The sequence below is a fragment of the Dendrobates tinctorius genome, unplaced genomic scaffold (assembly GCF_039654945.1).
Source record: "Dendrobates tinctorius isolate UK_male_01 unplaced genomic scaffold, ASM3965494v1 ptg000034l, whole genome shotgun sequence".
Lineage (NCBI taxonomy): Eukaryota > Metazoa > Chordata > Amphibia > Anura > Dendrobatidae > Dendrobates > Dendrobates tinctorius.
This window is the reverse complement of record NW_027361702.1, coordinates 5,620,524-5,646,851: the sequence shown is the minus strand read 5'-3', so window position 1 is coordinate 5,646,851 and position 26,328 is coordinate 5,620,524. Positions and strand designations below refer to the sequence as shown.

Here is a 26,328-nt window from a genome sequence, read left to right as displayed (position 1 = left end):
GCAACTCTTGTCACTAGCTAATGTCACAATACCATGCGCTGCTACACACGGTATAAACATCCTTATCTCAAGACGCAGTCAGTTCTGATGAAAGTCCAAATGTAGGACCGAAACGTCAACAATAATAAGGATTGCCATATGAAATTTGCTTTCTTTCACTGCAACTTCCTGAGTGCCAAGTTTTTCTATTGTATTATCTATGGGTTTAAACCCTACTTGGGCACCTCATCTCACAACAAAGAGTGCCGTATATCTTTTCAACAAAATACATTCACGGAGACACTTCTTCCACCAATCAATGTGTGCGACGGAGACAGCAGACGTGATAATGTCACTTAAAAGCGTTTCCTGTGCAAAGATTCTTAGGGGAACGGGAGCAAGATGAGTGTATTTTTTATGTGTAGAGAATGTACGCCTATATATAGGGGGCTATTTGAGGACTAATACTGAATATAGGACACTATGTGAGGGCTTATATTGTATATAGGAACTCATACTGTACATAGAGAGGCTATGTGAGGGCTCATGCTGAATATAGTTAAACATGTGGGGGATCACACTGTATATAAGGGGCTATGTGGCTGTTCGTATTGTACATAGAGAGGTTATGTGAAGACACATACTGTGTCTAGGGGGGCTATGTCAGGACTCATACTGTATATAGGGGGCTATGTGAGGACTCACACTGAATATAATTGACTACGTGATGGCTCATACTGTATATAGGGGCTCATACTGTATATAGCGGCTATATGGGGCTCATACTGTGTATAGGGGCTATATGGGGCTCATATTGTATATAGAGGCTATGTGAGGGCTCTGGCTGTGGTGCTCACATTGTATATAAGAGGCTGTGTGATGACTCATACTGTAGAGAGGTTATGTGCAGGCTCATATTGCATATAGGGGGGCTGTGTGTGGACTCATTGTATGTAGATTGTAGATTGTGAGCCCTCGCGGGGAGGGTCCTCTCTCCTCCTGTGCCAGTCGTGACTTGTATTGCTTAAAGGGAACCTGTCACCCCCCCCCCAGGTGTTTTTAAGTAAAAGAGCCACCTTGTGCAGCACTAATGCTGCATTCTATCAAGGTGGCTCTGTTACTCAGCTTCCGTTCCACCGCAGAAATAATCGTTTATAAAATTGTTCAAAAATACCTGAAAATTGACAGGGGGCAGGTCTTTCCCCCTCTGACAGACGCCTCACATCCATCACTCATTTCGCATTTGGCGCCACCTCCTCAGTTTTCTTTTGAAATGCGGCGCCTGCGCTGTACTTTATCTTCTTGGGCATGCGCAGTCAGCGCTGCCCGTGCAGTCAGATCACATCCCGGCTTTCATACCGTGCGGCCACAGATCCCGCCCTGCAGTCGCTTATGATTTATTCACACTGCGGGGCTGGAAATCTTGGGCATGAGAGCCGCAGAGAACTACTGCGCATGCCTGAGATTCCCAGGCCCGCAGGCGCCGCATTTCAAAAGAAAACTGTACTTGTATCTATTATGTATACCCCTCACATGTAAAGCGCCATGGAATAAATGGCGCTATAATAATAAATAATAATAGTAATAGGGGAAATGTCAGCATACTTAAAAGGATCCTATCCCCAGGTTTTTTCCATATAACTTATGACCACCACCTTTCAGCCCCATGTGACAGCATTCTGGAATGTTGTATATATGATGCCCTGTAAGGTAAAAAAATATGGTTTATTATACTCAAATACAGGGCAGTCTGGGCTGATGGGCGTCACTGGTCTTGATCCAGTGTCTCCTCTCTTCTTGCGATGATGTTCTCCTTCTCTGTTTCGTTTGGATGACATGTCCTACGTAACCTATTCAGCTCTCACCATCGCACTTCTGCAAAGGCAGCAGGCACACTTCCATGTGCCCTACCGAGGGCAAAGCACAGTACTGCAATTCGCATGCGCCGACACTCTTTGGCCTTTCCCCGCACCTGTGCAGAATGGCACTTTGCTCTTCAATCGGCAGGGTAGATAGAAGTGCCCCTGCTGCCTGCACAGAAGCGCGATGGGGACCACTGTGTGGATGATGTAGGACGTGTCATCTACATGAAGTAGAGCCCCCACGTGACCTTTAATATTTTGATATAATTATTTTATTTTAATATGAATTGTAATTAATATGTTAATAGTAATATTGAGCAGAATTCATTTCAGCCTTTTGGTTTGGCCTCCATGACAGTCGTGGTGTGTCATGTGGCCCCACTGAAAAATTATTCGCCCATGCTATGTGCAGAGACATAAGATGGTATGTACAGGATAACACGTGACTAATGTATTGTCTGATGTCTGTCTATCACATACCAGTCATGTATTGTCCTGTACAGTATACTTTATCTTGTTTCCACTGTGATGGGGCACCTAAAATGGTTGCCCCACTAAAATGGCTACACCTTCTTATAGTTCTCCCCCTAACCCCCCTTTGTAACCCCTCCTACCTCCCCACAGGCTCGTTATTATTCAAATCCCTTAACCATTCCTTAGCCAAACCTCCTTACATATATTCTCTCCCTATAGTTCCCCTCAACCCTGTCATGTCGTCCTCCCTTCAATGGCCTGTGGCCCAGTACGGTCTCACTTGACAATGGGTATTCCGGATTCCTATAGACTTCATCCCCCACCTTTTTGAAACTGCAATACCCGCTAAATAGTGACTCACACACCTTTATTTGGATAAATTGGCCACAGCAGCCTTTTATTAACATTTAACAACAAATATAAAACAATACCCACAAAGGAGGGGCGGTCATCGAAGCCCCAAATTGTAACCGCCACAGGTCAATGACCCCAGAAACCTTGTTCCCAGGACAAGCCCTGCCTCTAGCCGCTAAGCACCAGCTCAGAGACACTAAGAGGCTCGACCGGACAATATCAGCCGGAAATACCCACGTATTCCAGATTATGTTCTTGGTGTGACCATTATGTTCCATTCCACTTAATCCATCCAAGGGGGAGTCCAGGACCTTACAGATCCCCCCCTCCAAACCACCATTTCCTAGCACCACCAACCTCGAGGACCACCCCCGCCACGTCACCAACACAAATGTTCTGACCCCTCCAACATTTGTGTCCCGCCACAACTTCAGACATTTTTCAATGTTCTCCTGTATTGCCAAACACCACAAATCCAATCCAATTGCATTCAAATGGATACCATCATTCCTCCAATATTCTCCCGATTCCAAATCCATATGACGCACTACAATCGCCCCATTCCTTACCATAAAACGAGACACTGCTCTATTTAACTTTATCCTGGCCCTTTCAACACCTCGGACTGACCTTGCCCCGTACCACAGCTTCCTGGGAATGATGTCCGACCACACAACAAACAGCTTGGGAAACATGGACCACAGCCTCAACATGTCAAACTTAATACCTTTGATTAAGTCCCTGCATGGTCATTTACCCAAGTTGTTTTCACCTAAACAGATAACCAATACATCAGGTGTCCGATCCAGACGAACGAATCTATGAAATTCAGGTAACAGTTGCTTCCACACCATACCCCGTTTACCGATCCACCTCAAAATTGCTAAAGTCCTTGGTATACCTCGCTGCCTCCCATCCGGACGAACGCCTGCTCTCAACGTTGCCCAAAAGACAAAGGAATGATCCATAATCCAGGCGAGCAGCTGTCCCGTCTCTGTAACAAAGAACAAAAAACACCACAACCAAATCAATTAGACCCTGCAGACAAATTCCAGAATCTAGACCAAAGTTGGGCCAACATATGAACAAAATCTCACGGATTCCCAGCGACCGATCCTCCTTACCATGTCCTCCCCCAATCCCCTCCTGGCAGCCTCCGTAGCTGCCTCAATCCGGAATGAGTGCCCGCTGTAATCCTTTGCCGGAATGCCCCCTTTTACCAAACAACGCCTAAATATTGTTATGAACTGAAAATGAGACAGAAATTAACCATCTTCATGAACTAACAATGGGTCAGTAACGCTTCCCCTTCTTGATCTAAAATTCCTCATGCAGCTCACAGGGCATAAAGGAGAACCATCTACCTCGAAAAGTACCACCTTACAACCCCTACCTTCAGTATCCGTCTTAGAAGACCGCAAAATTATTTCCAACCTATCCCCATACACATCCACATCCTGTCTAAGCAACCCCCCTTTTTTATAACGGGAAGGGCTCACCAATTCCCCCAACCGAAAAGCCCAAAAAAATGCCAGAGAAAAGTCCAATTTAGATAGAACAACCTCCCCTTGAGAAGAACATACATCTCTCAAATGCATGCCCAAAACCAACAGTACCTCATAAGACACCGGACGCCTCCTATCCGCAACCGTCCAGCCTTTTCTCTATCCCTTTACCGCTTGAAGAACCAAAAATGACTTTGTTAAATCCTGTAACCCCTTAAACTTAAAGCCGAAGGCTAATCCTGACAAAAAATTATTAAGTTTCGGAACCAACCAACCCGATTCCCAACTATGTCCTATTAACAATAGCAACTTGCTCTCATCTTCCAAATCCCCCTCCAACTTCAGCTTCCAATCTTCCCAAATACCCCAAGTTTTTGAATAGTGTGACCATGGTCCAGCCAACAACGACCTGGATAACAATTCTCTTGCTGCCCCGACAGAAGGTTCCATAATTCCTCCGGACATGCCAGCCCTGTGGATTCCGCTTGAGGTGCCAGCTCCTGAAATCGATCCCACTGCGAACAAAAAAGAGCTTCAAGAATGGGGTAATTTTCCTTAGGCCGGATTTCTGCCGTAACCCATAGGTTGAAACTCAAACCCACCCATACCAGGTGCAGTAGCACTTTTACCACAATTTGATCAGGGGAAGACAATGAATTTATGGCCCTCAGTGCCCCCATTGACTCGCAACTGAAACAAATTTTTCTGTCCCGTACAAAGCCCCCCACAACGACAGAGCCACAACTAACGGAAACACCTCGCACAGTACCCGATTGGCCAACAAATCCTGTGGCCACTGCTCCACCAACCACATACCGCAAAAGAACATGCTAAAACCTCGTTCACCAGCTGAAACGACAAGAAAGCCTAAGGACTCAGCCGACACCACTGGAGCGATCCAAATCGACCTCCCGTTGTAAGAATCCAAGAAAAGCGCCCAAACTCTCAAATCGCCTTTCAACTACTTCTTCAGCCATATGAAATGCGTAGGCATCGTAATCCCCACTGTAGCCAAAGAAAGTTTCCAACAGAAAGCTCTCCCCATTGGCATAATCCGACAAACAAAATCTAGCTTGCCTAGCAACGACTGAACCTCTCTCAAAGTTGCCTACTTCAAACTGCACATCAGACTCACTGTAGCTCTCATATCCAATAATTTATCCTCTGGAATCCTGCATTCCATTGCGACTGTATCAATCTCAATACCCAGAAAACTTAGTGATGTGACTGGACCCACCGTTTTTTCCGCTGCCAATGTAACCCCAAATTTTTTAGCCACACTCTCCATTGTGTGAAGCAAAACAGAACAATCAGTCGATAGCGCCGAACCAATGAACAAAAAATCATCTAAGTAATGAATACAAGAACTGAGCCCAGACATTTCCTTAACTGTCCACTCTTGAAATGTGCTAAACGTTTCGAAGTACGCACACGACAGCGAACACCCCATCGGCAAACAACGATCCACATAGAACCCCCCATTCCAAAAACACCCCAACAAATGCATGCTGTCTGGGTGAACCGGTAACAAGCGAAAAGCCGCTTCAATGTCAGTCTTTGCCAACCGAGCCCCCTGACCGCATTCCCTAACCAAAGTCAACACCAAATCAAAAGATGTGTACAAAATTGAGGGTCAATCCCATCGTTAACCGACAAACTTTTTGGGAATGAGAGGTGGTGTATCAACCTGAATTTGTTAGGCTCTTTTTTTGGTACTACCCCCAATGGTGAAACCCTCAAATTATTCATCGGAGGTGACACAAACGGTCCAGCCATTCTACCTAAGGCCACTTCTTTGTTCAAATTTCCGGTGACCACTTCTGGGAACTGTTAGGCGTCGGGTTCCTGCCACTGTACAGCAGGAATACAGAGCCTTGCATCTAGCGGTCTCCCATTCTTCTTCAGCCGCAGTGGAATCTGCTCAGCAGATTCGTCGGTCCCGGCGCTCTGCCCAGGACAACTCCGTGGGTTTGCTTGCTGCTGCCACCTCTGGCACAGCTATGACAATGCAGGCTGCTCAGCAGCGAGATTCTCCAGGGACTAAGTCCTCATGCCGGGCCACTGAGCATGCCCGTGGAGTGATCTCCCATTGGAGATCGAGGGTCATGTGCTCAGGTCCTGCTCGTGTTCAGATTGGCCCATCCGAGAAGCCAAGAAGGTCCCAGACGCCCGTGGCTATAAAAGGTTCGCATGGCCGCTCGACCATGCGCTAGGATCAGACTGTATTTACAGACTATAAGGTGTGAGAGATGTATGCACGTATGAATGTATCTGGTGACTGACTCATTATGAAACGCCTACCCTTGGTAAGCATGTGTTGTGCAGCCTAGCCTGCTAGTGCCCAGGCTTAGGTGTAGGTAGCTCAGGGTTTGAGTCAGACATTGGTCCTCACCAGTGACCCAGCACGCCTCAGTGCACGTGCTCCACACTCCACTGCCAGCGTCTTTAGCGGCGCTCGTGACAGCGACACCGCGCGCTCAGTGGGCCTAAAGGGACTCTAACCCCGTGTCCTTGGGGTAGAGTTCTGTGGCCGTACACTGTGCACTCTTTTAGACGAGCTCTGTGAGCACAAACAGGCTCTGGTGTTTATGTTCAGTGGTAGTGCAGCTCTGTGAAGCAACAGAGTCCGCCCCGTACACACCGGGTGACGATAACCCACGTGTGTTCTTATAGTATACCGCCATATAGCATCCGCCATTACTGAGCAGCAGGTTACCACCCCTGCACGGTGGACCCTGGGCTGCGAACGCACCTTATTACCATCTTTATTATTTGGTGCATTCCGCCAGCCCTAACAGGAACTCTCTGGGCGACTTTAAATTCTTTGTTGATAACCTCACCTCAACATCAACAAAATGAATCTGAAACCCGTCCTTAAATCCATCGCGTAATAGGTCCGCCACCTCCCTATCTGGGTACCTATTTAGAAAACGCTCCATGTCTGGCAGGCGCACTGGCGTCACCCCTTTTTTCAAGTCCCTCTGGCCCTTTTTCATTCCCTGCCTTAAAACATTTTGATGCCCCGTGTCTACCCCCACAGGAAGAACATTCATGTTTAAACTTACATTTTTCCCCAAATCTGCATGCACCTTCGTTAAATGAAAAGCACAGTCCCTTCTGCAACGCCACCGAGTGCATTGACTGTCCCGAGCCCCCGGTGCCCCCGGAAAAAAGCTGCAATCCCTGCCCTGATCTGACCAGAGCCGTTACTCTCATCCATAATGCAATGTCCTGCAATGTCCTGCGGATGCTAGGTCTGACTGCTTTCCGTTGACGGAATTTCTCATCGTATCTAAGCCATCCCTGACCCACATAAACTCTATAAGCCTCCCCAGTTGCATCCATATAACAAAAGAGGGATGAACAATTCTCTGGTGATTTCTCCCCAATCACACTAGCTAGTATAGCAAATGCTTGCAACCAATTGGAGAATGTTTGGGGGATAAGCTGAAACCTCCTATTTTCCTCCTCTTCCTTTTTTGACTCATCCCTCCAAACCCTATCTAAATTAAAGCGGTCCAGCGGAAGCAAAGAAAACATTTCCACATACTCCCCTTTCTATATTTTTTCCCTAACCTCTTGTTTCAAATGTGCCCCCAACGGCCCTTCTCCTGGATGGAGAAAGAAAAATGTTGTGAATAGAGTTGAGCGACTTTTGGTTTTTTAGGGTCGCGTTTCGTTTCGTGAAACCCGACTTTTCCAAAAGTCGGGTCGAGCAAGATCGTCCGATTATAGGGAAAAGTCGGGGTCGTCCCGAAACACGAAACCCAATGTAAGTCAATGGGGAATAAAAGTCGGCAGTGAGAGGAGGACAGGAAACACACCAACAGTGCCCATTTGAATGCCAAAAGCATCAATTCTTCTTACTTAAGCTTGTCAACCTTAATTAACTTCATAATACAAGTTACGCACTGAAAAATGGGGGTTATTTGGCTACAGACTGTGGGGGGGGAGGGCTGGCTCCAGGTTTTCATGTGCCCTGGGCGAAAGAGCGCCCCTTTAACACATACCACAACTCATCATGCTCCGATACGGCAGAGAAATAGCGGTATAGTACAATGAAAAATACCTCACTTTTTACATCTCATGACGAGGCCCATCTATTTCTCCATACAGAATCATTGGTCCCATATAATGTTTGAAACAGTATATGATGAGCTCCACATAATGCTACAGTATATGTTGGTCCCCATGGATGAAGCTCCACTGTCTTATGGGCCCAAATAATGCTCCAAACATAATGGGCCCCATTTCTAATGCTCTAGTGTATAATGGGCCCTGTAAATGCTGCTCCAGTGTCTGATGTCCACCTTTGGAATGTTCCAGTGTATGGTGGGCCCCATCTATCATTCTCCAGAGTATAGTGCTCCCCAAAAATTGCTGTCCCAACATTGAAAACAATCAAATAAGTCTCCTCGCTAGGGAATCCCTGTACTTGTCTGGACTCCTCGTCGTCCCCATCTTCCATCTCACTGCACAGTATTTCAACTTTGCAAGTGCTGTGATCCTGGGCAAGCAGGGGGGGCCCACTCGTTGGCGAAGGCACTGGCACAGGGCCCCTGATAGTACGGTGGTGTGTCTGATGGCGGGTGGGCCGAACCTGCACTTTCATCTGCAGCTTCCTCTTTGTCACCGTGTAAGATGGAACTGTATATGGGAAGGGTAACCTGAGTTTCATCAGGGTCAGATTCAGGTCGTGTAGCGTGCGAGGGGAATGTAGTGGTCTGGGTCAATGTACCAGCAGATTCACCGAGCAGTGGCTGGGCATCAGTGCACTTGTGTCGCCCCCAGGAGTACGGTCGCCACAGTGGCATTACCTTCTTCCTAGGGAGTGTGATGTCATGCTTGGGAGCAACGAAGGATCTCTCTAGCAGGTTAACTGATTGGGCGGCGTTATTCCCACGAGTCATGACCCTCCAAACAGCGTTCATGAAGGCAAAGTGTTTGTTTTACGTGGGCAGTATGGTTGCAAAGCTGAACCTTAAAGGAATGTCCAGAAGGGCACCACCAGGAGTGGAACCTACGGTTAAATTCGACTCCACCTGGGAAACCTCAACCATGCCAGCTACAGAACAGATGCACACATTGCAAGCTTAATTCCGTTAACGAACGAGACTCCGTCATGCCCCGCGGTCCGAGTCCGGCTTACTAGAGGGACACGTGAGGCCCTGGCACATGAGATTGGCCAATAACTGGTGTGTCATGCCCTTACATGTCCGTGGCTGCATGTGCGCTACACTGAAAAGGCCAGCGTTTGTCGCTTACAGGTGCAGATAACCCGCTGAACAACGTTAGTGATGGGGATCACTGATTACAATTATTACCCGCGAACAATGATTTCCCAGTAAGTGCAGGTCAACCGCAGTTCCGGAATTAGGCCTAACCATCATTCCTGAAAAAATGAAAAACTTACGTGTGCAAACCACAGGTGCTGTAGCTTGCTTAACAGCTCGCCAGCCGTTCTCACGCCCAGTATGGATTACACGTGATTGCACAAAGGTTAGAAAGGGTACCGTATCCCCGGATAACATGTATGGATAGCGTACACATTCAAAATATATGTCTCAGGAGGCAGGCTCAGACGGTGTCAGGCCCAGTATGGATTGCACGTGATTGCACAAAGGTTAGAAAGGGTACCGTATCCCCAGATAACATGTATGGATAGCGTACACATTCAAAATATATGTCTCAGGAGGCAGGCTCAGACGGTGTTAGGCCCAGTATGGATTGCACGTGATTGCACAAAGGTTAGAAAGGGTACCGTATCCCCAGATAACATGTATGGATAGCGTACACATTCAAAATATATGTCTCAGGAGGCAGGCTCAGACGGTGTCAGGCCCAGTATGGATTGCACGTGATTGCACAAAGGTTAGAAAGGGTACCGTATCCCCAGATAACATGTATGGATAGCGTACACATTCAAAATATATGTCTCAGGAGGCAGGCTCAGACGGTGTTAGGCCCAGTATGGATTGCACGTGATTGCACAAAGGTTAGAAAGGGTACCGTATCCCCGGATAACATGTATGGATAGCGTACACATTCAAAATATATGTCTCAGGAGGCAGGCTCAGACGGTGTCAGGCACAGTATAGATTTGACGGCCCAGATTACACAGCGGAGGAGCAGGGAGAGGTAAAGATTGCAAATGCTGGGGCCCTGCCCAAGCAAGGGGGGCCCACTCGTGGGCGTCGGTACTGGCACTGGGCCCCTCATAGTACAGCGGTGTGTCTGACGGCGGGTGTGCACCACCACCGTCAGAGACACTTGATTGCACTATGAGGGACCCTGTGCCAGTGCCCGCGCCCAAGAGTCGGCCTACCCACCTGTCCAGGGCAACGGCACTCGTACAGTGTCGTGCGCTAGGTGGTGACCCCGGCCATGGGGGGGGAGGCAGCACAGTTAGGGAGTTTTAGAAAGTGGCATATGTTGATGTTGGACATTCAGCTGATGCAAAAGGCGAAATAGGTGAAGTACCAGGAAGAGGTGGACCAAAGCAAGCCATTTTTCTGTCACCCTATGTGTCATCAGGGGAAGGTGGGACAAAATCCTTGGAAACCCATGCGTGGTTCATTTTAATGAAGGTTAGATCATCCACATTTTGGGTTGACAGACGGGTCCTTTTTTCTGTCAGGATTGATCCAGCTGCACTGAAGACTCTTTCCGATAGCATACTTGCAGCTGGGCAAGCGAGCTCCTGTAAGGCATATTGGGCCAATTCAGGCCAGGTGTCCAGTTTAGCGGCCCAATAGTCAAAGGGGAATGACCTGTGTGGGAGAACATCGATATGGGAGGAAAAGTAGTTTGTAACCATAGTTGACAACTGCTGTCTCCTGTCACTTACCATCGATGCAGTATTACCAGTTGTGTGAGCGGTATTTGAAAAATCAGTCCACAACATTGTCATGAAACCCCTGTCTCCAACGCCACTTCTGCTGTGTGCACCATGAACACCTCTGCCAAGCTGCCCCCGGCCCGTACGGCTCGTGTGAGAACCATCACCGCTGCTGTGTGCTGGGAATGCCTCAAGCAACCGATTTACCAGAGTTGCTTGTTTATTAGCCAATATTAGGTCATGGTTCTCCTGTGGCATGATGTTTTGTAATTTGCCTTTATAGCGTGGATCCAGGATGCTGGCCAACCAGTAGTCGTCATCGTTCATCATTTTGGCAATGCGGGGGTCCCTTTTTAGGATCCGCAAGGCATAATCTGACATGTGGGCCAATGTTCCCGGTGTCAATGATGCACTGCGAGTGCTGGTTGGAGGAGCACTTTCTGGCAAATCCACATCCCTCCAGTCACGCACAAACCCTGTACCAGACCTTGCCACGCCAACATTTTCACTTGCCCCACGAGATGCATCCTCCTCCCCTAAGTAATCATCCCCATCATCATCCTCCTCCTCCTCTTCTTCCTCCACCTCGTCCAGGAGAGGTCCCTGAGCAGACAATGGCTGAATGTCATCAAGGATTCCCTCCTCCTCTTCCTCCTCATCAACATTGGCTGCAGACGACTGCTCCTTAAGGTGCGTCAAAGTTTGCATGAGCAGACGCATAAGTGGGATGCTCATGCTTAGGATGGCGTCGTCTGCGCTTACCAGCCGTGTGCATTCCTCAAAACACTGAAGGACTTTACAAAGGTCTTTCAGCTTCGACCAATGCACACCTGTCAACTCCATGTCTGCTCTCAAAGTGCCTGGCCGTGTATCCTCCCACAAATGCATTATGGCCTGCCTCTGCTCGCACAGCCGCTCCACCATGTGCAGGGTGGAGTTCCACCTTGTTGCAATGTCGATAATGAGGCGGTGGTTGGGAAGGTGGAGCAATCGCTGCAGCTTCTGCATACGAACGGAGTGTACAGGCGACCGGCGGATGTGCGCGCACAGTCTTCGCACCTTCTGGAGCAGGGCTGTTAACTCCGGATAATTTTTGAGGAAGCACTGCACCACCAGGTTCAAGGTGTGAGCCAAGCAAGGTATGTGGCTGAGTTTTGAAAGGGCTATGGCTGCCACAAAATTACGGCCGTTATCACTAACTACCTTGCCTGTCTCAAGATGTACACTGCCCAGCCATGACTCAGTTTGTCGCTTCAAGTACTCGGCCAGCACCTCGGCGGTGTGTCTGTCGCCCAAACACATCATCTGCAACACAGCGTGCTGACGCTTTCCACTAGCTGCTCGATAGGGGGACACATCGTGTGCAACAGTGGCAGCTGCAGATGGAGTGCTCGTACGACTGCGCTCTGTGGACGAGCTTTCGCTTCTGGAGGAGGAGGAGGGTCGAACGCCTACAGCCAACTGTTTCCTATACCGTGGGCTAGGCAGCACTGTCCCACCACCGCTGTCCCCTGTGGACCCTGCATCCACCACATTAACCCAGTGCGCAGTGATGGACACGTAACGGCCCTGGCCATGCCGACTGGACCATGCATCAGTTGTGAGGTGCACCTTTCCGCTCACTGACTGCTTGAGTGCATGGACAATGCGGCCTTTCACATGATGGTGGAGGGCTGGGATGGCTTTGCGAGAGAAGAAGTGGCGACTGGGTAGGTCATAGCGTGGTACTGCATAGGCCATGAGTTCGCGGAAAGCTGTGCTTTCCACCAACCGAAAGGGCATCATCTCAAACGAGATTAGTTTGGCAATGTGGGCGTTCAAACCCAGTGTACGCGGATGAGAGACTGAGTACTTTCTTGACCTACTCATAGTGTCTGGGAGGGTGAGCTGGACTTGATAGCTGCATATGGTGGAAGTAGCGGTGGACAGGGCGGACTGAGAGAGGGTTGATGATGGTGATGGAGTTGGTGTTCTTTCTGATGGCCTAGAATCAGTCTTTCGTTGATATAACAGTGGGATTCCCTGACTGCTGTGGTCTTGCAACGACACCTCAACATTTGCTGCTGTGCTAACCGGTGGGCTTACAGTGGGGGAAACAATGTAGCGTTGCTGACTACCTTCGTTGTGATCAGTTGCACATGTGGCACTTGAGGTTTGGTGTTGTGTCCACGCTTGCAAGTGCATGCTGGTTAAATGTCTAAGCATGCAACTGGTATTCAAATTTTTCAGATTTTTCCCTCGGCTAAAGGTCTTTGCGCACTTCTTACAGATAACCTTGGCCTGATCATGAGGATTTTGGTCAAAAAAGTGCCACACTGCACTCTTCCTACTTTGGCAGACATTTTTCGGCCTAGCACGCTGTGATCTTTTGACCCTCTGGACAAGCTGTCCAGCAACTCTTTTGATGTTTGGAAACTGTCTTTGGAGTGCTCCGGGCCTGCCAGATAACAGCTGTTGCGATGTCGATGTCTGCTGTGGATGCTCCTCATCTGAGCTATTGGAAGCAGCACCCTCTTCCCCCAATGGATGCCAATCTGGGTCAACAACTGGGTCATCCATCACTTCCTCTTCTATGTCATGTGCACCTTCCTCTGTGTCACCGTGTATGGTGGTATAGTGTGCGGGAAGGGGCACCTGAGTCTCATCAGGGTCAGAATCTGGCTCTGTACACTGCGAGGACAATGTAGTGCTCTGAGTGAATGTACCAGCAGAATCATCCATCAGCGGCTGTGCATCAGTGCACTCCATGTCAGATTCATCTTGGCCTGGGTAATTCACCATTTCACTTGATAATCCAGGCATGGTATGTGAAAACAGCTCCATGGAGTAATCAGTAGTATGGCCTGCGTCATCCTTCAATCTTGGTTGGGGTGAAGGACACAAGGAAAGGTGTGGTTCATGAACATGAGCCTCCAATGACGACTCAGTGCTTTTACTTTTTACAACTGAAGAAGAGGAGGCGATAGAGCTGGAGGCTGAGTCAGTAATGTAAGACAAAACTTTTTCCTGATGCTCTGGCTTTAAAAGCGGTTTGCCAACTCCTAGAAAACTAAGCGTTTGAGGCCTTATGTAGCCAGACAATGATGCAGGGTCAGCACCTCCTGCATTCGGTCCTATTTTGCTCTTGCCACTACCATCAGATCCACCACCAACACCATCATTACCAGCTGCCAACCCCCGCCCAATTCCACGGCCTCTTCCACCAGCCTTCCTCATTTTTGGTAGAAATGTAGACAAAATCCAACAAACTATATAGTAATGTAAAACAAGGTACAAGGTGTCTATAGGACAGGGGAGATTTTGAATTTCTGCAGACACTTTTGGACACTGGACACTTTTGGATTGTGTGAGGCCCACTGATATCTGAGCGCTATGTGACAGGCTCGATGGCACAGCTGTGACCAAAGTGACTAGAGGATAAGGGAGATTTTGAATCTCTGCACACACTTTTGGACACTGGACACTTTTGGATTGTGTGAGGCCCACTGATATCTGAGCGCTATGTCACAGGCTCGATGGCACAGCTGTGACCAAAGTGACTAGAGGATAAGGGAGATTTTGAATCTCTGCACACACTTTTGGACACTGGACACTTTTGGATTGTGTGAGGCCCACTGATATCTGAGCGCTATGTGACAGGCTCGATGGCACAGCTGTGACCAAAGTGACTAGAGGATAAGGGAGATTTTGAATCTCTGCACACACTTTTGGACACTGGACACTTTTGGATTGTGTGAGGCCCACTGATATCTGAGCGCTATGTGACAGGCTCGATGGCACAGCTGTGACCAAAGTGACTAGAGGATAAGGGAGATTTTGAATCTCTGCACACACTTTTGGACACTGGACACTTTTGGATTGTGTGAGGCCCACTGATATCTGAGCGCTATGTGACAGGCTCGATGGCACAGCTGTGACCAAAGTGACTAGAGGATAAGGGAGATTTTGAATCTCTGCACACACTTTTGGACACTGGACACTTTTGGATTGTGTGAGGCCCACTGATATCTGAGCGCTATGTGACAGGCTCGATGGCACAGCTGTGACCAAAGTGACTAGAGGATAAGGGAGATTTTGAATCTCTGCACACACTTTTGGACACTGGATGGACACTTTTGGATTGTGTGAGGCCCACTGATATCTGAGCGCTATGTGACAGGCTCGATGGCACAGCTGTGACCAAAGTGACTAGAGGATAAGGGAGATTTTGAATCTCTGCACACACTTTTGGACACTGGACACTTTTGGATTGTGTGAGGCCCACTGATATCTGAGCGCTATGTGACAGGCTCGATGGCACAGCTGTGACCAAAGTGACTAGAGGATAAGGGAGATTTTGAATCTCTTCACACACTTTTGGACACTGGACACTTTTGGATTGTGTGAGGCCCAATGAATATCTGAGCGCTATGTGACAGGCTCGATGGCACAGCTGTGACCAAAGTGACTAGAGGATAAGGGAGATTTTGAATCTCTGCACACACTTTTGGACACTGGATGGACACTTTTGGATTGTGTGAGGCCCACTGATATCTGAGCGCTATGTGACAGGCTCAATGGCACAGCTGTGACCAAAGTGACTAGAGAATAAGGGAGATTTTAAATCTCTGCACACACTTTTGGACACTGGACACTTTTGGATTGTGTGAGGCCCACTGATATCTGAGCGCTATGTGACAGGCTCGATGGCACAGCTGTGACCAAAGTGACTAGAGGATAAGGGAGATTTTGAATCTCTGCACACACTTTTGGACACTGGACACTTTTGGATTGTGTGAGGCCCACTGATATCTGAGCGCTATGTGACAGGCTCGATGGCACAGCTGTGACCAAAGTGACTAGAGGATAAGGGAGATTTTGAATCTCTGCACACACTTTTGGACACTGGACACTTTTGGATTGTGTGAGGCCCACTGATATCTGAGCGCTATGTGACAGGCTCGATGGCACAGCTGTGACCAAAGTGACTAGAGGATAAGGGAGATTTTGAATCTCTGCACACACTTTTGGACACTGGACACTTTTGGATTGTGTGAGGCCCAATGAATATCTGAGCGCTATGTGACAGGCTCGATGGCACAGCTGTGACCAAAGTGACTAGAGGATAAGGGAGATTTTGAATCTCTGCACACACTTTTGGACACTGGATGGACACTTTTGGATTGTGTGAGGCCCACTGATATCTGAGCGCTATGTGACAGGCTCGATGGCACAGCTGTGACCAAAGTGACAAGAGGATAAGGGAGATTTTGAATCTCTGCACACACTTTTGGACACTGGACACTTTTGGATTGTGTGAGGCCCACTGATATCTGAGCGCTATGTGACAGGCTCGATGGCACAGCTGTGACCAAAGTGACTAGAGGATAAGGGAGATTTTGAATCTCTGCACACACTTTTGGACACTGGACACTTTTGGATTGTGTGAGGCCCAATGAATCATAGAATCATAGAATCGTAGAGTTGGAAGGGACCTCCTGGGCCATCTGGTCCAACCCCCTGCTCAAAGCAGGATTCGCTAAATCATCCCAGTCAGATGTCTGTCCAGCCTCTGTTTGAAGACTTCCATTGAAGGAGAACTCACCACTTCTCGTGGCAGCCTGTTCCACTCATTGATCACTCTAACTGTCAAAAAGTTTTTTCTAATATCTAATCTGTGTCTCCTCCCATTCAGTTTCATCCCATTGCTTCTAGTCTTTCCTTGTGCAAATGAGAATAAAGTTGATCCTTCTACAATGTGACAGCCCTTTAGATATTTGTAGACAGCTATTAAGTCTCCTCTCAGTCTTCTCTTTTGCAAACTAAACATTCCCAAATCCTGCAACCTTTCCTCATAAGACAGGGTTTGCAGACCGGTCACCATTCTGGTCGCTCTTTTCTGAACTTGCTCCAGTTTGTTGATGTCTTTTTTAAAATGTGGTGCCCAAAACTGGACACAATATTCCAGATGAGGTCTGACCAAAGAGGAGTAGAGGGAAATAATGACTTCACGTGATCTAGACTGTATGCTTCTGTTAATACATCCTAGAATTGCATTTGCCTTTTTTGCTGCTGCATCACACTGTTGACTCATATTCAGTCTGTTATCTATTAGTATACCCAAGTCTTTTTCACATGTGCTGTCACTTAGCCCTATTCCTCCCATTCTATATATGCTTTTTTCATTTTTATTGCCCAGATGTAGTACTTTGCATTTCTCCCTGTTAAAAACCATTCTGTTAGTTGCTGCCCACTTCTCCAGTTTATTTAAATCTTTTTGAATCCTCTCTCTCTCTTCTCTAGTATTAGCTATCCCTCCTAGCTTTGTGTCATCAGCAAATTTAATCAGTTTACCCTCAATTCCTTCATCTAAATCGTTGATAAAGATGTTGAACAATACAGGGCCCAGGACAGAGCCCTGTGGTACCCCACTTGAGACATTCTTCCAACTGGATGTGCAGCCATTTACGACCACTCTTTGTGTCCGATCACTAAGCCAGTTATGAATCCACCTAACAGTTGCCTTGTCCATTCCATACTTAGTCATTTTTTCAATAAGGATTGTATGAGAGACTTTGTCAAATGCTTTGCTGAAGTCAAGATATACTATATCTACAGCATTTCCTTGATCCACCCAATCAGTGATACCATCATAGAAGGAAATTAAGTTAGTCTGACATGACTTATTAGTTACAAACCCATGCTGACTCTGTTTAGTCACTTCATTCTTATCCAGGTATTGACATACATGTTGTTTAATAATTTGTTCAAAGATCTTTCCTGATATAGAAGTCAGACTCACCGGCCTATAGTTGCCTGGGTCCACCTTCTTCCCCTTTTTGAAGATAGGAACAACATTTGCTCTTCTCCAGTCTTCTGGCACTTCTCCTGTTCTCCAAGAATTTTCAAAGATTATGGGAAGGGGTTCTAAAATTTCTTCTGCTATCTCCTTCAGTACTCTGGGGTGTAATTCATCTGGACCTGGAGACTTGAATTCATTTAGGTTAGCTAAGTGTTTCCTCGCTATCTTTCTGTTTATAGATATCCTGGATTCTTCTATTCCCTTAATAGGACAGTGAATAACAGTTGATGTTACATTTCCTTTCTGAGAGAAAACAGATGCAAAATAGGAATTTAAAAGTTCAGCCTTCTCAACATCCTGTCTTACCATTTCATCATTTTCATCCTGTAAAAATCCTATAGCATCTTTGACTTTTCTTTTACTTTTGACATATCCCCAAAATCCTTTATTATTGCTTTTGACATCTCTTGCAAGCCTCAATTCATTTTCAGCTTTAGATAATCTGATTTGTGCCCTGCAGGTTCTGCAGACAGCATTATATTCTTCTTTAGATATGCCTCCCTCTTTCCATTTTATAAACATTTTTTTCTTCCTTTTTAGCATGTGCTTAAGTTCTGTGTTCATCCATCCTGGTTTCCTTAAATGCTTCCTATTCTTCCCTCTTTTCGGAATTGTTAACAACTGTGCTTTGAGAATTTCATTTTTCAAGATATCCCATCCTTCCTGGACATTTTTGTCTTTAAGGATATCCAGCCATTGGATCCCTCCAATTCTCTTTCTGAATCCTTTAAAATCTGCCTTTCTGAAATCTAACCTTGATGTCTGAGTCTTCACAGGTCTTCCGCCTCTAGTTATCCAAAATTCTAAAATAGCATGGTCGCTACCTCCTAGGGTCCCAGCCACTTTTACCTCCTCAACCATTTCCTCCCTGTTTATAAGGATTAGATCCAAGGTAGCAGTTCCCCTTGTTTTCTCCCTTACCTTTTGGAAGATAAAGCTGTCAGCAAGAGAGGATAAGAATTTCCTTGACCTGTTAGTTTTGCCTGAGAGAGATTCCCAACAAATGTCTGGATAGTTGAAATCTCCCATGACAACTATGTCATATTTTTTGGAGAACTTGGCCATTTGATGCATAAAGAGTTCATCCATATCTTCAGCTTGCACAGGCGGCCTGTAGTAAATGCCTACAATGGTGTCCTTTCCATTGTTCTGTCCTTGTATTCTTACCCAAACAGTTTCCACAGAACTCCCAGTCTCTGAAGCTTCAATCTCTGTGCAGATATACGCGTTTCTAACATACAATGCGACACCCCCTCCTCGCTTATCAAATCTGTTTCTTGCAAATAAGTTGTATCCTTCTAGTCTTGTATTCCAATCATGTGTATTGTCCCACCAAGTTTCAGTGATTCCAATGACATCATATTTCTTTTCCTGTGTTAGTAGTTCCAATTCTCCTTGTTTGTTGCCCATGCTTTGTGCATTAGTATAGAAACATTTTAGTTTGTGATTGGTTTCTCTTTCTCCAATGTTTTTATTAATTAGATTCTTTCGTCTTTGTTCTTCCTTTCCACTTCTAATAGCAGAGTTCTCAATAGCATTTGTCAGGTGTATGGCTTTTTCTGGTCTTTTGCTTCCCTTCCCATGTTGTTCTAGTTTAAAGCTCTCCTTACAAGTGTAGCAAGGCGACTTCCAAATACATGCTTTCCAGTCTTCGTAAGGTGCACCCCATCTCTAGCAAGTAGTCCATCGTATAAGTAGTTCACTCCGTGATCCAGAAATCCAAATCGTTGCTGACGGCACCATCGACGTAGCCAGTTGTTCACCTGCAGAATCTTATTCCACCTCCTTGTTCCATGGCCATCCACTGGGAGGATGGAAGAGAAGACCACCTGCGCTCTCAGTTCTTTCACTTTCTTGCCTAAGTCTTCAAAGTCTCTGCAGATGGTTTCCAGGTCGTTTCTTGCGGTGTCATTTGTCCCCACATGTAGTAGCAGGAATGGGTAGTCATCTGTAGGTCTGAAGAGTCCTGATATCCTGTCAGACACATCTTTAATTTTTGCACCTGGAAGACAGCACATTTCTCTTGAAGTTATATCCGGTCTGCAGATAGCGGCCTCTGTTCCTCTCAACAGGGAATCCCCCATGACCACCACTCTCCGTTTCTTCTTCACAACATTTTTCTTTCTCCATCCAGGAGGACTCTGAAGGCGTACAAGGTTGCTGTTTGTTGGCAAAGTCTTATCCTGATGTATTTCTTCATCGTTTTCCTGCGTGAGAGCCTGGTACTGGTTCCTGAGAAGTATGGGTGCTGACTGCCTCCTGATCCTCCTGCTTCTCTGGGTCACATGTCTCCATTCCTCTTTTTCTTCAGGTGCACTTCGAATTTCTTCTCTTTCTGTAACATGAAGAGATAATTCTGCTCTGTCCAAGAACTCTTCACCTTCCTTAATGATGTTCAACGTAGCTAACCTCTCTTCGAGATTTTGCAACTTTTCCTCCAACAGGGACACCAGCTTGCATTTGTGGCATGTGAAGTTTGGCTTTTCCACTGGTAAATCTGTGAACATGTAGCAAGAAATGCAGCTCACCAAATGGCTCCTGGCCTCTTCCATCTTGAGATTTCTTAAAAACGATGAAAGATGAGCCAAAATTCCCAGAAGGCACTGGGAATATGCAAATGATCTCCTCAAGACTGTCTATCTGAGCGCTATGTGACAGGCTCGATGGCACAGCTGTGACCAAAGTGACTAGAGGATAAGGGAGATTTTGAATCTCTGCACACACTTTTGGACACTGGATGGACACTTTTGGATTGTGTGAGGCCCACTGATATCTGAGCGCTATGTGACAGGCTCGATGGCACAGCTGTGACCAAAGTGACTAGAGGATAAGGGAGATTTTGAATCTCTGCACACACTTTTGGACACTGGACACTTTTGGATTGTGTGAGGCCCACTGATATCTGAGCGCTATGTGACAGGCTCGATGGCACAGCTGTGACCAAAGTGATTAGAGGATAAGGGAGATTTTGAATCTCTGCACACACTTTTGGACACTGGACACTTTTGGATTGTGTGAGGCCCAATGAATATCTGAGCGCTATGTGACAGGCTCGATGGCACAGCTGTGACAAAAGTGACTAGAGGATAAGGGAGATTGGATTGCTTTTAAAAAAGCAGTTTGCGGAGCAGTGGGTAAACAGCAATGCAGGAATGTCAGGAAGCCTTAGAAGGCAGCCCAACAACCAACACCACTGATACACCACTATATAGCCTCCCCTTGCACTGCACACACAGTGACTGGTGTGTTGTTCAGGCCAAATTGCTAGCAGCAGAAGCAGTTTTTTTTTCTTCTCAGCAGGACAAAAAAAAAAATTGGGATTGCTTTTAAAAAAGCAGTTTGCGGAGCAGTGGGTAAACAGCAATGCAGGAATGTCAGGAAGCCTTAGAAGGCAGCCCAACAACCAACACCACTGATACACCACTATATAGCCTCCCCTTGCACTGCACACACAGTGACTGGTGTGTTGTGCAGGCCAAATCGCTAGCAGCAGAAGCAGTTTTTTTGTCTTCTTCCCTGCCTAACGCTCTCCCTACAGAATCAGCAGCAACCTCTCCCTATACTAAGATCGGCAGAAGTAAGATGGCGGTCGGCGTGCACGCCCTTTTATACCCCCTGTGACGCCCACCAAAGCAAGCCAATCACTTGCATGCCCTTCTGAAAGATGGTGGTGACCCGTGCCTATGTCATCACGTTGCCCACAGTGTCCGTGGATCCTGATTGGCTGAAAAAGAGCGCAAAACAAACTTTTGAAACGCGACTTTGGCGCGTAAGTCGCCGACCTCGTGGCCGACCTCATCCTAGGGTCGGGTTTCGTTTCATGAAACCCGACTTTGCCAAAAGTCGGCGACTTTTGAATTTTTTCGACCTGTTTCGCTCAACTCTAGTTGTGAAGAAGAAGTGGAGAGTGGTGGTCATGGGGGATTCCCTGTTGAGAGGAAAAGAGGCCGCTATCTACAGACCGGATATAACTTCAAGAGAAATGTGCTGTCTTCCTGGTGCAAAAATTAAAGATGTGTCTGACAGGATATCAGGACTCTTCAGACCTACAGATGACTACCCATTCCTGCTACTACATGTGGGGACAAATGACACCGCAAGAAACGACCTGGAAACCACCTGCAGAGACTTAGAAAACTTAGGCAAGAAAGTGAAAGAACTGGGAGCGCAGGTGATCTTCTCTTCCATCCTCCCAGTGGATGGCCATGGAACAAGGAGGTGGAATAAGATTCTGCAGGTGAACAACTGGCTACGTCGATGGTGCCATCAGCAACGATTTGGATTTCTGGATCACGGAGTGAATTACCTATACAGTGGACTACTTGCTAGAGATGGGGTGCACCTTACGAAGACTGGAAAACATGTATTTGGAAGTCGCCTTGCTACACTTGTAAGGAGAGCTTTAAACTAGAACAACATGGGAAGGGAAGCAAAAGACCAGAAAAAGCCATACACCTGACAAATGCCATTGAGAACTCTGCTATTTGAAGTGGAAAGGAAGAACAAAGACAAAATAATCTATTTAATAAAAATATTGGAGAAAGAGAAACAAATCACAAGCTAAAATGTTTCTATACTAATGCACATGGGCAACGAACAAGGAGAATTGGAACTACTAACACAGGAAAAGAAATATGATGTCATTGGAATCACTGAAACTTGGTGGGACAATACACATGATTGGAATACAAGGCTAGAAGGATACAACTTATTTGCAAGAAACAGACTTGATAAACGAGGAGGAGGTGTCGCATTATATGTTAGAAACGCATTTATATGCACAGAGATTGAAGCTTCAGAGACCGGGAGTTCTGTGGAAACTGTTTGGGTAAGAATACAAGGACAGAACAATGGAAAGTACACCATTGTAGGCATTTACTACAGGCCGCTTGTGCAAGCTGAAGATATGGATGAACTCTTTATGCATCAAATGGCCAAGTTCTCCAAAAAATATGACATAGTTGTCATGGGAGATTTCAACTATCCAGACATTTGCTGGGAATCTCTCTCAGGCAAAACTAACAGGTCAAGGAAATTCTTATCCTCTCTTGCTGACAACTTTATCTTCCAAAAGGTAGGGGAGAAAACAAGGGGAACTGCTACCTTGGATCTAATCCTTATAAACAGGCAGGAAATGGTTGAGGAGGTAAAAGTGGCTGGGACCCTAGGAGGTAGCGACCATGCTATTTTGGATAACTAGAGGAGGAAGACCTGTGACGACTCAGACATCAAGGTTAGATTTCAGAAAGGCAGATTTTAAGGGATTCAGAAAGAGAATTGGAGGGATCCAATGGCTGGATATCCTTAAAGACAAAAATGTCCAGGAAGGATGGGAAATCTTGAAAAAATGAAATTCTCAAAGCACAATTGTTAACAATTCCGAAAAGAGGGAAGAATAGGAAGCATTTAAGGAAACCAGGATGGATGAACACAGAACTTAAGCACATGCTAAAAAGGAAGAAAAAAATGTTTATAAAATGGAAAGAGGGAGGCATATCTAAAGAAGAATATAATGCTGTCTGCAGAACCTGCAGGGTACAAATCAGATTATCTAAAGCTGACAATGAATTGAGGCTTGCAAGAGATGTCAAAAGCAATAATAAAGGATTTTGGGGATATGTCCAAAGTAAAAGAAAAGTCAAAGATGCTATAGGAGTTTTACAGGATGAAAATTATGAAATGGTAAGACAGGATGTTGAGAAGGCAGAACTTTTAAATTTTTATTTTACACCTGTTTTCTCTCAGAAAGGAAATGTAACATCAACTGTTCTTCACTGTCCTATTAAGGGAATAGAAGAATCCAGGATATCTATAAACAGAAAGATAGTGAGGAAACACTTAGCTAACCTAAATGAATTCAAGTCTCCAGGTCCAGAAGGAGTACTGAAGGAGATAGCAGAAGAAATTTTTGAACCCCTCTCCATAATCTTTGAAAATTCTTGGAGAACAGGAGAAGTCCCAGATGACTGGAGAAGAGCAAATGTTGTTCCTATCTTCAAAAATGCGAAGAAGGTGGACCCAGGCAACTATAGGCCGGTGAGTCTGACTTCTATACCAGGAAAGATCTTTGAACAAATTATTAAACAACATGTATGTCAGTACCTGGATAAGAATGAAGTGATTAAACAGAGTCAGCATGGGTTTGTAACTAATAAGTCATTTCAGACTAACTTAATTTCCTTCTATGATGGAATCACTGATTGGGTGGATCAAGGAAATGCTGTAGATATAGTATATCTTGACTTCAGCAAAGCATTTGACAAAGTATCTCATACAATCCTTATTGAAAAAATGACTAAGCATGGAATGGACAAGGCAACTGTTAGGTGGATTCATAACAGGCTTAGTGATCGGACCCAAAGAGTGGTCGTAAATGGCTGCACATCCAGTTGGAAGAATGTCTCAAGTGGGGTACCACAGGGCTCTGTCCTGGGCCCTGTATTGTTCAACATCTTTATCAACGATTTAGATGAAGGAATTGAGGGTAAACTAATTAAACTTGCTGATGACACAAAGCTAGGAGGGATAGCTAATACTAGAGAAGAGAGAGAGAGGATTCAAAAAGATATAAATAAACTGGAGCAGTGGGCAGCAACTAACAGAATGGTTTTTAACAGGGAAAAATGCAAAGTACTACATCTGGGCAATAAAAATGAAAAAAGCATATACATAATGGGAGGAATAGGGCTAAGCAACAGCACATGTGAAAAAGACTTGGGTATACTAATAGATCACAGACTGAATATGAGTCAACAGCGTGATGCAGCAGCAAAAAAGGCAAATGCAATTTCTAGGATGTATTAACAGAAGCATACAGTCTAGATCACGTGAAGTCATTATTTCCCTCTACTCCTCTTTAGTCAGACCTCATCTGGAATATTGTGTCCAGTTTTGGGCACCACATTTTAAAAAAGACATCAACAAACTGGAGCAAGTTCAGAAAAGAGCGACCAGAATGGTGACCGGTCTGCAAACCCTGTCTTATGAGGAAAGGTTGCAGGATTTGGGAATGTTTAGTTTGCAAAAGAGAAGACTGAGAGGAGACTTAATAGCTGTCTACAAATATCTAAAGGGCTGTCACATTGTAGAAGGATCATCTTTATTCTCATTTGCACAAGGAAAGACTAGAAGCAATGGGATGAAACTGAATGGGAGGAGACACAGATTAGATATTAGAAAAAACTTTTTGACAGTTAGAGTGATCAATGAGTGGAACAGGCTGCCACGAGAAGTAGTGAGTTCTCCTTCAATGGAAGTCTTCATACAGAGGCTGGACAGACATCTGACTGGGATGATTTAGCGAATACTGCTTTGAGCAGGGGGTTGGACCTGATGGCCCAGGAGGTCCCTTCCAACTCTACGATTCTATTTTATTCTATGAAAAACAGACGTACACCTCTCCTTTCGCAGCGTCATCCAGACGTACTGTCTCATCCTTATCCTTCTCACCTCCTTTCCCTGAAGATCCTCTTCCCACCGTCTCATCCCCCATCATTGCTTCCCTTGTTACTGAGCTCGATATTGTGCTTGGTAAACCCAGTGGCCCATTATTACCCAATAATCCACTATCCCTTACAGACCCTACCCAAGCTGACAGCGGTGACGATTCACCCTGACCCCTCCCAGCTTCCCACAACCTAACCAATTCTTTCAAACCTTGAAAAACAATACCCATGCTGGCAATACCCCCCCCCCACAGATGATTTCCCCTGTGCATTTACATTAGAGGCTAATGACGGTTGTAAATAATCTATGGAGTTCCTCTCACCTAGCTGCCTGGGTGCTGTGTTCCCAGCAGCCGCCGATCCGGAATCCTGATGTGATTGATCCATGCTTGACTCTCCAATGCTCCGGGGAATCGCATCTGTGGGAGCTCCATACAGCCGGCCAGGACTGACCGCTGAGTCCACTGCAGGTATCATGCACTGTTGTGCTGCATCCTGCCTTCTTGATAGCGCAGGGGGTGTAGAATAATGTCCAGGGGCCAAGTAACCCCTGCCCCCTCCCAGCTGCGCCATCCCCCAACTGACAATAACAAACCCCTTTGCGGCCCTATACCCATACCTTCCCCCCCGAGTTCTCCCCTGTAATCATATTATGCTGCCTGTTATCCTGGTACACAGCAGTAGCAGCCGGCGGGTGGGCAGGGCTACCACGCTGCCACTCACCGACTGCTCTGTGCTCTGAGGCCTGTACCGCCGGTCCTGCTCATGCACTGGCATTCAGCTGGGTAGTAGCCTGCGTGCCGGGTGCTCCTACTGCCTCTGTGCTCCGGTCCCTAGATGCAGACGTGGTGTGGGCGGATCCTCCCCGCCGGGTCCCGCGTGAAGATGCAAGACACGCTGCCCCCGTGCGCCTTCTTGATGCTGCTGAGCTGGGCCCATTCCTGGTTGAGCACCAGCCGTACCTGTTCCTGGATCCCCTGCGGCCACTAACGCACATGTCGAGGGGGAAGCCGACACCTCCCCCCGTTGC

At 46.5% G+C, this 26,328-nt stretch overlaps 1 protein-coding gene and 1 pseudogene across 1 annotated transcript in view; both read right to left on the bottom strand.

The window, feature by feature from the left end:
• LOC141087504 (BTB/POZ domain-containing protein KCTD8-like) overlaps positions 1-25,868 on the bottom strand; it is a 177,156-nt gene extending 151,288 nt beyond the window's left edge. Inside the window, exon 1 of the mRNA XM_073573045.1 lies at positions 25,622-25,868. Within this exon, the coding sequence (XP_073429146.1) occupies positions 25,622-25,775 (154 nt within the window). The 5' untranslated portion in view covers positions 25,776-25,868. The remainder of the gene's footprint in view (positions 1-25,621) is intronic.
• LOC141087476 (uncharacterized) lies at positions 3,697-25,345 on the bottom strand (annotated as a pseudogene).
• Positions 25,869-26,328: the final 460 nt, after the last annotated feature.